At 41.6% G+C, this 16,551-nt stretch overlaps 1 protein-coding gene across 8 annotated transcripts in view; it reads left to right on the forward strand.

Annotated features, from left to right (window-relative positions):
- Nucleotides 1-209: 209 nt before the first annotated feature.
- GRIA4 (glutamate ionotropic receptor AMPA type subunit 4) overlaps nt 210-16,551 on the forward strand; it is a 298,771-nt gene continuing 282,429 nt past the window's right edge. For 4 of the 8 annotated variants that reach the window (XM_060771028.2, XM_060771036.2, XM_060771030.2 and 1 more), the window contains exons 1-2: nt 212-987; nt 4,485-4,643. In XM_060771028.2, the coding sequence (XP_060627011.1) occupies nt 900-987; nt 4,485-4,643 (247 nt within the window). In that variant the 5' untranslated portion in view covers nt 212-899. Of the gene's footprint in view, nt 988-4,484; nt 4,644-16,551 lie in introns of all 8 variants that reach the window. The other 4 variants (XM_060771029.2, XM_060771031.2, XM_060771034.2 and 1 more) reach the window with 3 other exon arrangements.

Raw genomic sequence — 16,551 nt, forward strand, 5'->3', positions numbered from 1 at the left:
GCCTCCCAAAACTAGCATGCCTCCCCAAACTACAAATCCAAGGGATTCTATAGCTGAGCCATGGCGCTTGGAGTCCGGTCAAACCGGGTTCATTGCCTAATTGCAGGGTCTGAGGAGTCCAAATGCCTTCCCAAAGGGGGAATGCCAAGGTAGCAGTGGTGGTGGGACCCTAGCGCTACAACTGGGAAGGGAGGAGGGAAGGCAAGGCATCCATCCTCCCGCCGTGGCTGTTGTTGTGCTGTCAGTGGCGTGGAAGGCGAGAAAGGAGGGAGCGCTCGGCGAGGCATAGCGCATGCCTTCCTCTCTCTCTCTCTCTCTCTCTCTCTTTCTCCCTCTCTCTCTCTCCCTCTCTCTTTCTCCCCCCTCCTTCCCTGAGCACCACCAAACTCCCCACCATCTTTTGCATGTGAGACATTCGCAGCCGGACAGGAACAGCTCTGCCAGGGCGATGGAGACTGCGGGAAAAATCCGCCTCAGCAGGATGGCTTGCTGAGAGAGGGGGGAAAGGAAAGAAGGAGAGAGGGAGGGGGGGAAGGAAGGAAGGAAGGAAGGAAGGAGACGAAAGAAGAGACCGGGGGGGAGAAGAGGGAGGGGAGGAAGGAAGAGGAGGGGGGAGCGCGCCCACCCTCTTCTCTTTTCTTCCCTGCCCCATTTTTTTTCTCTTTTATTTGGATTGGGGTCCCTCTCCCCGACCCCCGACCATTCCCCTCCCGGCGCCCCCGTCCTCCGTTCCTTCCCTTTCCCCCCTTTTCCCCCCTCCCCACCCCTGGCTGCCAACCACGTCCTCAATGCCTCTCTGAGCGGCATCATCTAGGGAGACCGAGCGCCAAGGAAGGAGACCCGAGGAGAGGAGGAGGAGGAGGAGGCACACACGCAAAAAGAGAGAGCGAAAGAAGAAGATGAGGATTATTGGCAGACAGCTTGTCTTGTTGTTTTCTGGCTTTTGGGGACTCGCGATGGGCGCTTTTCCTAGCAGCGTGCAAATAGGTGAGCCCTGCGGTCGGGGTTTTGGTGGGGGGGGGGGGCAGGGAGGGTGGAGTGTCTGGTTGGGGAGAAATAGGGGAGAGGAGGGAGATGGGGCAGAAGAAGTGGAGGAAGGAAGGCAGAGCAAGGAAGTCAGTCCCGGGCCAAAGGCATTTCAGAAAAGGGGATGGATTGGAGAGCTGTCCCCTTTCCCTCCTTAGCACACCCTTTCTATCCCCCCTGGGTGTGTGTTTGGATGGAGGAGGGGTGAATGGGTATGAAGCCTGCCTTCCTGGCCATCTTCCAGAAGCATTCTCTCCTGACGTTTCGCCTGCATCCTAGGCAGGCATCCTCAGAGGTTGGGAGGTCTGTTGGAAACTAGGAAAATGGGATTTATATATCTATGGCTATGAAGCCTGGCCACTGGAAAATGGGATTTATATATCTATGGGTATGAAGCCTGGCTTGCTGTGAGTTTTCCGGGCTCTATGGCCATGTTCCAGAAGCATTTTCTCCTGACGTTTCGCCTGCATCCTAGGCAAGCATCCTCAGAGGTTGTGAGGTCTACTGGAAACTAGGAAAATGGGATTTATATATCTATGGGTATGAAGCCTGGCTTGCTGTGAGTTTTCCGGGCTCTATGGCCATGTTCCGGAAGCATTCTCTCCTGACGTTTTGCCTACATCCTAGGCAAGCATCTCAGAGGTTCGGCAGTCTGTTGGAAACTAGGAAAATGGGGTTTATATATCTATGGAATAATGTCCAAAGTAGGAGAAAGAGCCCTTGTCAATGTTGCAATTCGCCACCTTGATTAGCATTGAATGGCCTTGCAACTTCAAGATCTGCCTGGGGGAATCCTTTGTTGGGAGGTGTTAGCTAGCTTCGACCCTGGACATTCCACAAATATGACATTCCACCTTGGAGGTGTCAATGTTGCAATTGGCCACCTTGATTAGCATCAAATGGCCTTGCAGCTTCAAGATCTGCCTGGGGGAATCCTTTGTTGGGAGGTGTTAGCTAGCTCCCACCCTGGACATTCCACAAATATGTAAACCCCCTTTTTTCCTACTTTCCAGCAGACCTCACAAGAAACAATCAGGCTAGGTTGCTGTGAGTTTTCCGAGCTATATGGCCATCTTCCAGGAGCATTCTCTCCTGATGTTTCGCCTGCATCCTAGGCAGGCATCCTAAGAGGTTGGGAGGTCTGTTAGAAACTAGGAATATTGGCTTTAAATATCTGTGGAATTTTGTCCAGGGTGAGAGAAAGAACTCTTGTCTGATTGAGGCAGGTGTCAATGTATCAATTGGCCACCTTGATCAGCATTGAATGGCCTTGCAGCTTCAAGGTCTGCCTGGGGGAATCCTTTGTTGGGAGGCGTTAGCTAGCTCCCACCCTGGACATTCCACAGATATGTAAACCCCCCTTTTTCCTAGTTTCCAGCAGACCTCACAAGAAACAATCAGAGCTAGGTTGCTGTGAGTTTTCCGGGCTGTACAGCCATCTTCCAGGAGCATTCTCTCCTGATGTTTCACCTGCATCGATGGCAGGTATCCTCAGAGGTTGTGAGGTCTGGAAAAGGGGGTTTATATATCTGTGGAATGTCCAAGGTGGGAGCTAACTAACACCTCCCAACAAAGGATTCCCCTAGGCAGGAAGCAGCCAGATCTTGATGCTGCAAGGCTATTCAATGCTAATCAAGGTGGCCAACTGCAACATTCACATCTGCCTCAAACAACAAAGTGTTCTTTCTCCCACTCTGGACATTTCACAGATATACAAACACCACTTGCTTAGTTTCCAACAGACCTCACCACCTCTGAGGATGCCTGCCATAGATGGAGGCAAAATGTCAGGAGAGAATGCTTCTGGAACATGGGCAGACAGCTTGGAAAACTCACAACAACCTAATCCTGATTGTTTCCTGTCTGGAATTCCCCTGTTTTTTGAGTGTTGCTCTTTATTTACTGTCCTGATTTTAGAGTTTTTTAAAATCCTGGTAGCCACATTTGGTTCATTTTCATGGTTTCCTCCTTTCTGTTGTCCACATGCTTATGGAGCCTGTTCCTCCAGTCATCCGCAGGACTTGGAGACTGGTTTATGCATGTCTATTGTGGATGATGGGTATGCCAACTTGGGTAGACTAGATAGATACCCCCCCTTCCTGTTTCTGAACTGCATCGCTTCTTCAGGATGCTCTGCTGAGCACAACCTGCATGTTGCAGCCACCCATTTCGGCAGAGATGATATTATTGGAGACCCTGCTGCCTTATCCCTTTCCTTATGACTACTTTGAAACTTGGAAGGCTTTACAAAATGTTGATATTCCCCTCTTTCCCCCCAAAAAATCCATCTTTGCCTTTGGCTTCTTCCCCTTTCTTTGGATGGGACTCAGCTCTTTGAATGCCTTCCAGGTTCTTGCTCCATCACTGCATCATTTCTCAAGCACTCTGAAAAAGATGCTGCTAATCAGGCTGAGCAGCTCCCATAAGCTGCAAAGGGACAAAGTTCATGGTGTCTCTGATCCACACCAGGGTTTCAGGTCCTGATGCACAGGGGAAAAAAAAATCAAGGGTTGTTTGTGTTTAATGGATGTAGTGGTGGCTTCTCTCCAATGCTTACAATACCTCTGCAAATGGGTTGCTGTGAGTTTTCCAGGCTGCTTGTTGCCTGGGGGACCTTGAAGATGCAAGCAGCCAGACCTTGAAGATATAATGCTATTAAATACAATACTACCTCTGAGGATGCTTGCCATAGATGCAGGCGAAACGTCAGGAGAGAATGCCTCTAGAACATGGCCATATAGCCCGAAAAAACCTACAACGACCCAATGCTATTAAATGTTAATCAAGGTGGCCAATTGCAATCAGGACCAGCTAACACCTCCCAACAAAGCATCCCTCCAGGTAGAAATCAGCCAGGCTTTGAAGCTACAAGGCCATTCAATGCTAATCAAGGTGGCTAATTGCAACATTCACACCTGCCTCAAGCAGACGAGAGTTCTTTCTCCCACCCTGGACATTCCTCAGATATATAAACCACACTTGCCTAGTGACCAACAGACCTCACAACCTCTGAGGATGCCTGTCAAAGATGCAGGTGAAACGTCAGGAGAGAATGCTTCTGGAACATGGCCATACAGCCTGGAAAACTCACAGCAACCCAGTGATTCCAGCCATGAAAGCCTTCGACAATACCACTGCAAACAAATGTTTTTGAAGAATCACCATATTAACAGGGATGGAAGCGACATGGCTTCAAAGGTCACTTTCCTCACAGCAGGCAGGGCCATTTGAGATGTGAAAAGGCAGAAACAGGTCAGCTTGAAAGCCCCACTTTCTCAAGACAGGAACCAACCAAGAGATTCTGAAAGTCTCACATTGCATGTACACAAACATCCATTTCCCATTCAAGGGACCAAAGAGCACCGAAAGAAGCACATTTTTACAGTCCTGATGGCTGGCCCAGAAATAATTAATGGTGACACTTCTCTTTCCTCTGCTATCATTTATTTATTTGGTAGGTGGTCTCTTCATCAGAAACACCGATCAGGAATATACTGCTTTTCGGTTAGCGATTTTTCTTCACAACACCAGCCCCAATGCATCCGAAGCTCCGTTTACTTTGGTTCCACACGTAGACAACATTGAAACAGCAAACAGCTTCGCTGTAACAAATGCCTGTGAGTAACAATGTCATTTATCTGAAATTATGAGTAAATGACAGTGTAATGAAAATGAGACAGATTAATTAAAACCCAGGAAAGCCACTTAATTTTTGTATTAAAAAATCCCTCTCTCGTGGATGTATTAAACCCACAGAAGATACTTTTTTATCCTTGGGGAACTCCTTGAGGCTGAATTGTACTGACTGAGTGGATATGGCATTTTACTTTCGTGTTATTACTGTAGTTTCTTGCTTTTTGGTTTCTATGGTGATGCATTTTGTAGATGTTTTGGGGAGGGGGGAAATGAATGTCTTGATCAATGTACCAACCTCGCTTGCGTTTCCTGTGTGCCAACAGGATATGGCATGCTTTGTCTGTGTTTGGAAAGAGACCCTAGTATTTGCAGTTGCAAGTGCTTTCTGATGGCTGGAGCAGAAAAGAGGCTTTGAAAGCCATGGTGTGCAGCGTAATATATTGGAATGGCTTGACACTGCAGTTGATCTGGTGATGTCACTTGAGGCTGCCCTGCTCCTATATTCTGGGTTGTAAATGTCTCTTAGCATCTCGTAATGCATACATCCTGTGGATATGTCTCTGTGCATCCATACATTGGTGCCAAGTCAGGTTAACGTCTGATGTACTTGGTTGCACACACCACCCTTGCTGGAACAAAGCCCCCGTGTATATGCACTAGTGCACGTGCACACTGCTTGTGAACAGGGGGAACAGGATGCTCTTCAGCGATGTGTTTGTTTGGAACGTCCAACTTGTAATGCCCAGCCTTGCCAAAACCATCAAGCAAGTCCTATTTGAAGTTGAGTCTCAAAAGGCACACAATTTGTTTCTGTTCGAATCCATCCAAACTTAGTGGATGGTAAGTCGCATTGCCAGAAGCACTGTATTGTAGCAAAATCCTTCTTCTAAACCCAATTGAAAAACACCAATAGCAGCATTATTTTGAATTTGATTTCTCCCAAATCCCTTTTCCGGTTTATTTGAGGATGGTTGTTGTGGTTTAAACAAGGACTTCTAAACACTGGTGCTTTCAGTGAGCTGCAGTTAGCAGTATATTGCAGAGGATTGTACTAATGGGTATCTTTGAAACATGCACTGTTTTTGTTTGTAAAGAAACATACCTTCAGTGAAACATCAACTTGCATCTCGTCAGCTTGTTTCAAAAGGCAACCTGCGGGGCAACCGTCAAGTGGAATTGGATGAATTCTTTTAAGTTTTATGTGGCTCTACTATCTTGTCTAACAAGGAAAGCTTTATAATTGACCAAATATGCTTCCCTCTTCCCAAGATGATTTATGCTGCATAACTGTGAGGGTGTATTATATATATACTTTTACACACACATTGAATTGCAAGAAAGATTTCTCTGAAGGTATGCATCATTGACATGTGTTGCAGTCTTCTCAAGGGTTTATAAGATTCATGGCCAAAGGACCATGGATTTCTCAGCCGGAGTTGACGCTGCATATTTACAGCTTTGGATTACTTTTCTCCAAAGTCTTTCAGAACATGCTTTTGAACCTAGCCTTCTAATATGCCCCTGGAGCTTATTTTTCATGGTGCTGTAAGCACTTTTATTGACGTTATTAAGTATTTTGTAGAATATAGCTTTTAGACCAGTCAAAATACGCACGCGCATGCACACAGAGAGACTCACTTTGGAAAAATATGAAGTGTACATCTCTGAATTCAAGAATTGTGCTATTAAACTTCCTATCATGGTGGCTAAAGTCGATGCTGTGTAGTTTCCTATATATTCCATCTGTGTGCATTTTTTTTACTGTTGTCTTCTTAAAAACTGCTCTGACCATTTATCATAGTCCATAGATGAGAAATGTGCTCTTTCAGATGATGCTTAAAGGCATCCTTCCAACTGTGTTTTCATCTCAGCATCATACACGTTTGGCATACTGCAGATGAAGTTTATTCTCAATTCTTTCATCAGTCGATGTACTTAAAATTCATTTAGATAGAAGGGAGTTACAGTATTTAACTTAACCTGAATCGTATTCTTGTGTATGGTTTCTTGTGTCTGTGTTTCTTGCATATTTTACTAGGGAAAAAACATGTCAACACTGGAGAATATTAAAGACAAAAAATGTTCTCTGCTAATGAAGCATGGGCAAATGACTGACAAATGAATGAACATATCGCATGTCCCTTGAGCTACACATGAGCAGAATCCTGCAAAAATCAATTGTCTGATAGCTGGAGGACATTGGTTTCCATGTGATTGCATTTGCTGGGTTGACAGAGGCTTCCAAACCACAGATGTGTGAGATGTTCTAACCTAATTAAAGATCTTTATGGAGGGAAATGCAGTAACTCATACTGTGAAAAGGCTGCCTGAAAATAAATCCGACTATTTATTAAATGTAATTTGGGAGTGGATTCTGGGAGAAGGAAAGATGAGAAAATTGGTCTAAATTCCTGCTTAGAGCCCCATTATGTCTTTCTCTCGGTCTGTCCCAAAACGTTACAGTACAAAAGCCTCTCAGCTACTGGACAGAAATGAATATGCATGTGAGGTCAAGCGTGAAGATGTAAGATGCTATCAGTTTGCTTTATTTCCATTTTTTCATTTCGCTGCAGAGGTTACTTTTTTGAAGCTGCAGTGTCTGAAGCATTTGGAGATTAGGGACAACAAACAAGCAGCCTTTAGAAAGCCAGATTTAAGGGTGAACTTGCAGAATCAGTCATGATACAGTAGAAACATGCGGAATAAATGGGCTATTTTCTTTTTGCTGTGCTGCCATGATGCATTGGCTGCTTCTTTTGCACCATGGTATTCAATTAGGGACACTTACAAAGTTAATTTATTCAGTTTTGTTCTGCTCTGTAAAAATCCTATGGTAGAGATACTATTTGTTTTGACTTTTTAGAGGCCTGAAACCTTAGAAAAAAAGATACGATTTTAAGCCTGCAGATTCGGTTGTGGTTCAATAAAGCTGACATGATTTATGTTAGTTTAGATCTCATTTCCTCTACTTATGGATTGAGGTTTTTCATATATTGCTTTACTACTATATGCTTCCTTTCAGGTGAGTTAAAAGTGTGCTTAATGAAATAGGACTGAGGATTATTTCTAAACACAGACTGCTTGTAGCTTTAATTGCTGGAGTATGATAAAATCCAAATCTCTGCTTTTGACTGGGTTGGATAATAGTAGGATCTTACATGCAAAAATGTTTATTTGTAATTACATTTTTTTTAGCTTCTGATTGCTCTGAACAAGCAGAATTATTTTAAATATATATGTGTAATTGTGATAATTTTATGCTTATATTGTTTTATTAATTTTGTTATGTTGTTTATTCTGTATGTTTTGGTGATGTTGCTTGGAAACCGCCCTGAGTCTCCCTCGGGGAGCTAGAGTGGTATATAAATAAAGGTATTATTATTATTATTATTATTATTATTATTTATTCCCCTATAGATCATGCTGCAGAATTAGGAAGGATAAATTCATGGTCATACTGTCAATGCTTTTCTTCCTTAAACCCTTTCCTTAGAGACCAAATATGTTTATTTCTTTCCTGAGTTCACATTTAACCATAGTCTAAAATCATGGATTCTATGGATTCTGTGTCTTCTCAGTTTGGTTTTCTCAGGGGCAAGTGGCACATAGACTGTGAGCAATTGTGAAAACCCTTGAACATTTCTAAATACTTCATCACACTAGATAATGAATCCACTTTAAATTTGGTTTCTGCCTGCTGCAGAATTCTGGGATTTGTAGTTTAGTGGGGCTGTTAAAGGCTCCTCCCTAAACTACAAACCCCAGAATTCTGCAGGAGGTAGTAACCGGATTTAAAATGGATTCATTCCCTAGTGTGATGATGTAATGAGATAAAATTCTTTGGAGATTTCAAAGGTATGGTTAATGAGCCAATTCTCAGTTGTGCTTTTGAGGTTTTAAAACTTAGTTAAGAAGTCACAGTTGCCAATGGCTTAAAATACAAACTTGGCAGAGGTTGATTTGTGAAGTTACTGTTCTTCTTAATCAAGGTATTACATCTTTAGCCTTATGCAAAGCAATTTATTACCTTGTCTTCAATCTATTTGAGTCAAAATATGTGGACTAGTTTAATCCAGTTGCCTGATTTGTATATTCATGTGTTCATGGAATTGCAGAGTTGAGAGAAACCACAAGGACCATCCAGTCCAGCCCCTCACCATGCAGGAATACACACTCAAAGCATGCTTAATAGATGGTCATCCAGCCTCTCTTTAAAAACATCCGGAAAATACTCTACTAAACTCCCAAGCAGCTTATTCCACTGTCAGAGAACTCTTATTGTCAGGAGTTTTTTCTAGTGTTTTTTTTTATTATTGTTGTTGTTATTACTATATTTCTTACTCACTTTTCCTTAAATTTCGATGTGGGTTACAACATTGCTAAAACACACACAGCCATCTAAAAACATTCTACAAAATAAACATATTAAAGCACATTTCTACAGAATACATTTTAAAATACACAGAACAAAGATTAAACATAAGACACAAGTTTAATATTTGTGATTGAAACTGGCTGGGTAGGCCTGCCAGAAGACATAGATCATAGAATCATACAGTTAGAAGAAACCTCGTGAGCCATCCAGTCAAACCCTCTGCCAACCACAGTAAAATCACATTCAAAGCACCCCTGACAGATGGTCATCCAGCCTCTGCTTAAAAGCTTCCAAAGAAGTAGCCTCCACCACACTCCGGGGCAGAGAGTTCCATTGCTGAACAACTCTCACAGTCAGGAAGTTTTTCCTAATATTCAGGTGGAATCTCCTTTCCTGTAGTTTGAAGCCATGGTTCCGCGTCCTAATCTCCAGGGCAGCAGAAAATAAGCTTGCCCTCTTCTCCCTATGACTTCCCCTCACACATTTGTACATGGCCATCATGTCTTCTCTCAGCCTTCTATTCTTCAGGCTAAACATGCCCAGCTTTTAAGCTACTCCTCATAGGGCTTGTTCTACAGACCCTTGATCATTTTAGTCACTCTCCTCTGAACACATTCCAGCTTGTCAACATCTCCCTTCAATTGTGGTGCCCAGAATTGGACACAGTGTTCCAGGTGTGGTCTGGCCAAGGCGGAATAAAGGGGTAGCATGACTTCTCCGGATCTACACACTATACTCCTAATTATGCAGGCCAAAATCCATTGGCCTTTTTTTTAGCTGCCACGTCACAGGTCTTCAAATACATTTTTAATTCTGACAGTTCATTTAACTGTTGGAGCTCTTCTGGCAGGCAGTTCCACGGTTTTGGGGTGGCCGATGAAAAGATCCCCTGGGTGATGGTTGCCATTTGGGTTCTGGCTGGAGTAGACACCCCCAGATGACTTAAGTAGTGTACTTTGGGCAGGTTATACAGGAGAAGGAAATCCTGTAAGTAATCTGGTCCTAAACCATGTACTACTACATAACACTAGAGAAAAAATCTAGTTAAAATCCAGTTTCTGCCTCCTGCAGAATTCTAGAGTTCGTAGTTTAGCGAGGCTGTTAAAGTCTCCTCCCTAAACTATAAACTCCAGAATTCTGCAGAAGCCAGAAACTGGATTTTAAGTGGATTTTTTCTCTAGTTTTTTTTGTCATGTCAGGAGTGACTTGAGAAACTGCAAGTCGCTTCTGTTGTGAGAGAATTGGCCGTCTGCAAGGACGTTGCCCAGGGGACGCCCGGATGATTTTGATGTTTTTATCATCCTTGTGGGAGGCTTCTCTCATGTCCCCGCATGAGGAGCTGGAGCTGATAGAGGGAGCTCATCCGCCTCTCCCCGGATTCGAACCTGTGACCTGTCGGTCTTCAGTTCTGCCGGCACAGGGGTTTAACCCACTGTGCTACCGGGGGCTCCATTTTTCTCTAGTGTGGTAGGACCTTAAGGGTCAAAAGCAACACTTTGTGCATTGACTAGAAACAAATCGGTGGAATCTCTTTTCCTGTAGTTTGAACGCATTGCTCCAAGTGCTAGTCTCTAGAGCAACAGAAATCAAGCTTGCTCCATCTTCAATATGACATCTTTTCAAATATTTAAACTTGACTATCATGTTACTTCTTTACCTTCCCTTCCTTCAGCTAAACAAACCATTTCTCATAAGACATGATTTCCAGACCTTTTACCATTTTGGTCACTCTCCCCTGGTCACATTCCAGCTTGCCAATATCCTTCTTGAACTAAGGTGCACAGAACTGGACATGGCAACCCATGTAAGATCTGAACATAGTGGAATAGAGTGGCACCAATATGTCCCTTGATTGAGACACTCTACTCCTATTGATGCAGTAGAAACATATTGGCAATTTTAGCTGATGCATCACACTGTTGACTCATGTTCCGTTTGTAAGTGACTTAGATCTCTTTCCCATGTATTGTTCACAAGCCAGGTTTCACTCATCCTTTTTCTGTTCAATTTTTTTCTGCCTTGAGTCTAATACCATGCACTTCTCCCTGTTTGAATTCATTTTGTTATATTTGCCCCAACTCTCTACACTGTTAAAGTCATTCTGAATTCTGATCCTGTCCTCTGAGGCATAAGCTACCTTCCTAATTCAATAAGCATAGTCTCTTTTCCATCATCCAAGTTATTGATGTCTTCTCCTGCATGATTGGCTCTTGACATATGTGCTTCAATGATTGATAACATCCTAGAGGCTTTCCTTCTTATCCCTCCTCATGCAGCTTGCCTCCATCTTGGGAGATGTTTATGATTAATATTAAATCAGCATTGGAATTTTCGATAACAGTGGCTCCGAACCAAAATGGGCAAACCTGCTTCTGGCTATGGTTTCAAACAATTCATGCTACTCTTAGTGAAAGTGTTGATGCAATATTAACCATAAACATTTCCAAAATTGAAAGGAGGTTGAGAAGAGGCCATGTGGAAAGAGCAGAGCAACCTGGGTGCCATGGAACCGTGCTGAACCCTAACTCTCACTGCTTTAGTAAATGCACAGAACAACATGCATTGGGTCCTGCTGTGTGGTACATCTTGGAGTATGATGTTTTGCTGATATTGCATGGAAATTAACTTGGTGTTACTCATGGATGCACTGATACAAATATTTAATGTCACTCTGTATTTTAGGCCCTCTTGACATATTGCATAACTTAGAAATACAGCCCAAAAGATAACTTATGAATGCGACAAAGAGGTGCTTGGAAGCATTACCACACAAGGACATTTCTCAGAAAGCCAGGATTGGCTAAGACTGCTTGCCAAGTGCATTTATTTATTCAACACTATTCATCCAAGGCATAAAACGATAAACTAACAATTTGAAACAACATGTACAATCAAACACTAAAACAACAGCAGGAAATTACAGATATAGTGGTAATAAAAATAATTATAAATCTAGACACAATTCCATAAAGCAGCAATTTACTTTCTAAGAAGTAAAACTTTTTCAAAGTTAGAAAAGGGCATTAAGATCTAGGGGATTTCCAAAATCTATTCTCAGTTACTTTTTTCTGGTTTCAAGAATTTGTGTTTTCAAATATGTTGATTTAAATAATAAGATGTTGGAAAACACGGAAGGGCTTACAGATATGATATCAATAAGTGGTATGTTTACAAAGGAGAAGACAGACTTCATAATATTACAGCTATAAACCATAGAGACCTTTAAATGTCATTATCAGAACTTTTAATTGTGGTTGGAAAAGATTTGGAAGCTGATACAACACAGACGTTACTTGCATTCTTTTATGTATCTCCTGTTAACAAGCTGGCTGCTGGAGTCATATGACCCATGGCTATGGAATATATATATCACATTTAGATCTATTTATGGAGTGATCTTTAAAGGAAGCACCATGAAGACCACCTTATAATAATCTAGGCATATATTGTTATTGGTGGATCTGAATATGTTGCTGAATAAGTTTTGAGCTTCCCCCAATAAGCAGCTTCATCTGGCTGATTCCTTCCTATTTTAAAACTGTCAATGAACAAACTCCCTTTTACCTGTTTGTCCTAAATCTTACATAATTGCTTTCTTATCTTCTAAGTGTCATGGATTGTTCAAACCATTAAATATTAATTTTTGTTGCCCTTGTGTTTTTTCGTCATTTCCAAATTATAGTGACCTCAGGGTGATTCTGCCATGGGGTTTTCTTGGCCAGATTTGTTCAGAGAGAGTTTCCATTGGTTTCTTTGGAGGCAGAGAAAGAGATTGGCTCATCTAAGGTCACTCAATGGGTTTCCATGATTGAGCACTGATTTGACCTTTTACCTCCCAGAATTGTAGTCCTACACTCAGCTTGTGCTCACAATATCAATCTAGCATATTTTAAATTTGAGAGTTTATAGTACATTGGAACTGACCCAGTTCAAAACAAATGAAACTTTGGAGAAATAATTTCAGGACTTTATGTCAGTAATAAATGTCAAATATGAAAAACTCAGTAATGCATTCTGGTCAAAATATTAGTCTCTTTCCTATATATGTATTTATGTAGAAAATATGTGAATTGTATGAACTTAGATTAGTGTATTGTTGTTCATTCGTTCAGTCGTCTCCGACTCATGGACCAGCCCATTAGTGTGATGGTACCTCATTTAATGAGACTTGGTGATGCTCACTTCCAAGGGGCAGTGTATTCATTCATGGGAGGAGTGTACAGCATTTAATCTGTTTTGAGGCTAGTGTTCTTTCAAAGCTCCCTAAAGGTTTGAACTAAAACACCAGCCACGATTTTTCTAGATGATACAGATTATTTAGCTACATTTCAATCTGTTTTTAGGCACATTTATGCAGTGATTGGTGACCTTCACCAAGAACGGCAAAGAAAAATATATCACCCTCCTAGTTCTGGTGGAACACCAGTGGTTTCCCATAGTATTACCTTCTCGTGGCTTGGTTGAAATGGCATTGGGTGATACCGTTTTGTGGTGGTTGTGGTCCTTAGTAGAGCTTCTTTAAGGAAGTGATGTGAAAAATTACCATTCAATTCATTTTCTATTTAGTCACTGTTTTAGTCACTATTTTTTATTAGAATTTGTTATTTAACATTGAAATGAAACCACTGGAAGAAGCAGTCCAGGTTATGTATTTTGGTGTTAACAGTTCTTAAATAAAACTAGATTCTTATCTCTTCTTTCTATTAAAATCCAAGGAAACTGTCTATGTCCTGAATTTGCCACCTGGTGCTGATACTTCAACCTCTAGTGAACTGATTTTAAGTGATGTGCTTAACATAAAGTTGACTCGGTAGACCACTAAGAAATTTTATTTGGTTCAGAAATACCATCAGTGGAGTCAAGGATAGAACGAACATGACTCCCAGATTTCAACAGGTATATTACTGATCTATTTATGGGTGTAATTTGGAATAGTGGTGATAAATTATAAAAACCAATATGGGTTTGGACCAAGCTATCCAAAGCACTACCATTATTTGTTTGAAGTTTGCCTGAGTATTGAGGTGCTTCAGACATGCTCTTTGCTCAGTCTCTGTTATCATTTGATGCTGGTTGATGGAAGCTGAAAAAGGAGTTTTCCTGGAACTTTTGATTCTATAGTCAAGAAGTCATGTCTACCTGCGGACTCATGGAAACTTCATTAAAAAAATTAAATAGGTGGTTAAACAAGTATCAAGTTTCTTTGTTTTTATATGCTGCTCGCACATCTTAATTTTATTATATCATAACTGTAATCTTAATTGTTTTATATATGGTTTCATATTGCTTATTATATTGGGAACTTTATTGGTTTTCTCCAGAGCATTTAAAAACACAAAGTAGCTTACAAATCTGAAAAAGAAGCAGAAATTGACTACCAAAAAGCAGATAGTATTACTGTTTTAGCTGCCTTGGGAACCTATTGTGGAAACACAGTGTACAATTCAATTCAAATAATAAGATGGCAATGGTTGGAGGATATACACCACTTGAATATATGGAAATATTTTAATTTTATGTTTATTTTAATTTATATTCCACTTATCTCCCAAATGGGACCCAAGCTAGGAAATATGGAAATAAGGTGCACAATTAAATTATCTTATGCATTTTTCTAATGTTGCCTTACTTCTCATAAGCAGTCAGAGTATTTTTTTTAAAAAAAATAGCAGAAAACTTCAAGTGGCCATGTGGTGCCAGTTGTAGCATCGATACATTTTGGATATAAGCTCATACAAACCCACCTTCAGTATTATTGACATTTAATAGACAATGAAAAACAAACAACTAATACATGAAAAAAAATGTAAGGAGGATAAGTGGAAAGCTGAATTGTTTTGAAATGATTCTATGATTTAAAAAACCAAGGCTTGAATATATCTCAAAAAAGCAAACAGCCCCCCCCCCCCCCCGTGCCCCTGTACTGAGCACTAGATTGATGTGGAGATACATCAATCCCACTACTTTGCAGATCCTTAGGTTCTTGTGCTGTCGCGCACTGGGCCTATGACAATGTCTGTTTATAGGACGTGCTTTCTGTATGCCCAACGGGACCCCGGGGTGCCTCAGCTAAAGGGTTCCACAGGTTTCCCAACACAAAGTTCTGTAGAGGCTCAAAATAAGTCCAACCAAGTTCTTTATTAAGGCTTAAATCTTCGAACAAATGAATAAAATGCCATATAATCTTGAAAAACCGGTAGCTTTCTCGATCTGCCAACAAGGGACAGGCAACTGCTTGATAAACTGTTCCTTTCCTCTTTAGGGAAACCTTCTGACCCCTCCTTGGGCAAACTTTCTTAACCCTGCTGGCGTGAGGCCCCAACTCCCGGCTCCAAGCTGCGTTATGGATAGCCCGAGTGGTCCCTTACCAGGCAATGGTTGCTGCAGATCTGCCAAGCTGGTGTCCTTTTAGTTTCTCACAAAGGCTGTGGAGCTATTTCTTTGCCTAGCAAAGGCTGGCTGTATTCCTCTAGCAAAGCTGTGGAACTATAACTTTACTCCTCAGCAAAGCTGTAGAGGTTTTCCTTTTTCCCCAGCAAAGGCTGGCTGTAGATCTATATCTTTGACCCCAGCAGAGCTGTAAGAAGCAAAGCTTTTTACAGGTGGGGTAGAGAAAAGCCTACTGTAGGGCTCCAAACTGTGAGACTGAACTAAAAGTCCCCCTTTCCCTCCAAACCTGGGGAAAGGGGCAGATCTAAAGGCTCTAATGATGATTGATAGGTTGTTGGCCCTATGATTACAACCTGGGGAAAGCTACCCAATTGCAAAAAAGCATAGCTTGAATAGATTCATGCAAACTAACAGTGCAAGAAAAGAAATTCAAATCCCCTGGCACAGCCATGCCAGCACAGTTCTCATTAACATTATTATTAATAATAATAATAAAATATAATAATATTATTGTTTCTTATCCACCTCTTCTCATGTTTCAAGGCAATTCACATTTGAGTCGTTTGCCATTTTACATAAAGGGCACAATTTTCCTAAGCCACTGTATATAATGGGACTTGAGCTTCCATAGATTTTGATATCCAAACCCTAGCACATATTAAGGGTCCACTTTCCTTTTAGTAGAAGCTCTGTAGCTTCAAAGTTTTCAATTTGCTTTTATTTACTGCCTTGTGTATCCTGACTGCAGAGTTACATACCACCCTCTATGTATATAGAATCATAGAAAGAGACCTCATGGGCCATCCAGTCCAACCTCCTCCCAAGAAGCAGGAAATCACATTCAAACACCCCTATTTTCTGAACAATAGTAGGAGATGGTCATGTGAAAATGGGAGACAAAATGAGTATAGCAGAAGTTCTTTCCTTGGAGTATTTGAAACAGAGGCTGGATGGCCCTCTGTCAGGGGTGTTCTGATTGTGTTTTTCTTTCATGACAAGGAATTGGACTAGATAGCTCATGTGGTCTCTCCCAACTCTGTTTATTCTATGATTCTATGAAATAAAACCTGGAAATGGCATAGACAAGGTAGTTGACAGGTAGCTCTTGCTTCTAATAAAGAAAA

This window comes from Anolis sagrei, chromosome 3 (genome assembly GCF_037176765.1).
Source record: "Anolis sagrei isolate rAnoSag1 chromosome 3, rAnoSag1.mat, whole genome shotgun sequence".
Taxonomy (NCBI): domain Eukaryota; kingdom Metazoa; phylum Chordata; class Lepidosauria; order Squamata; family Dactyloidae; genus Anolis; species Anolis sagrei.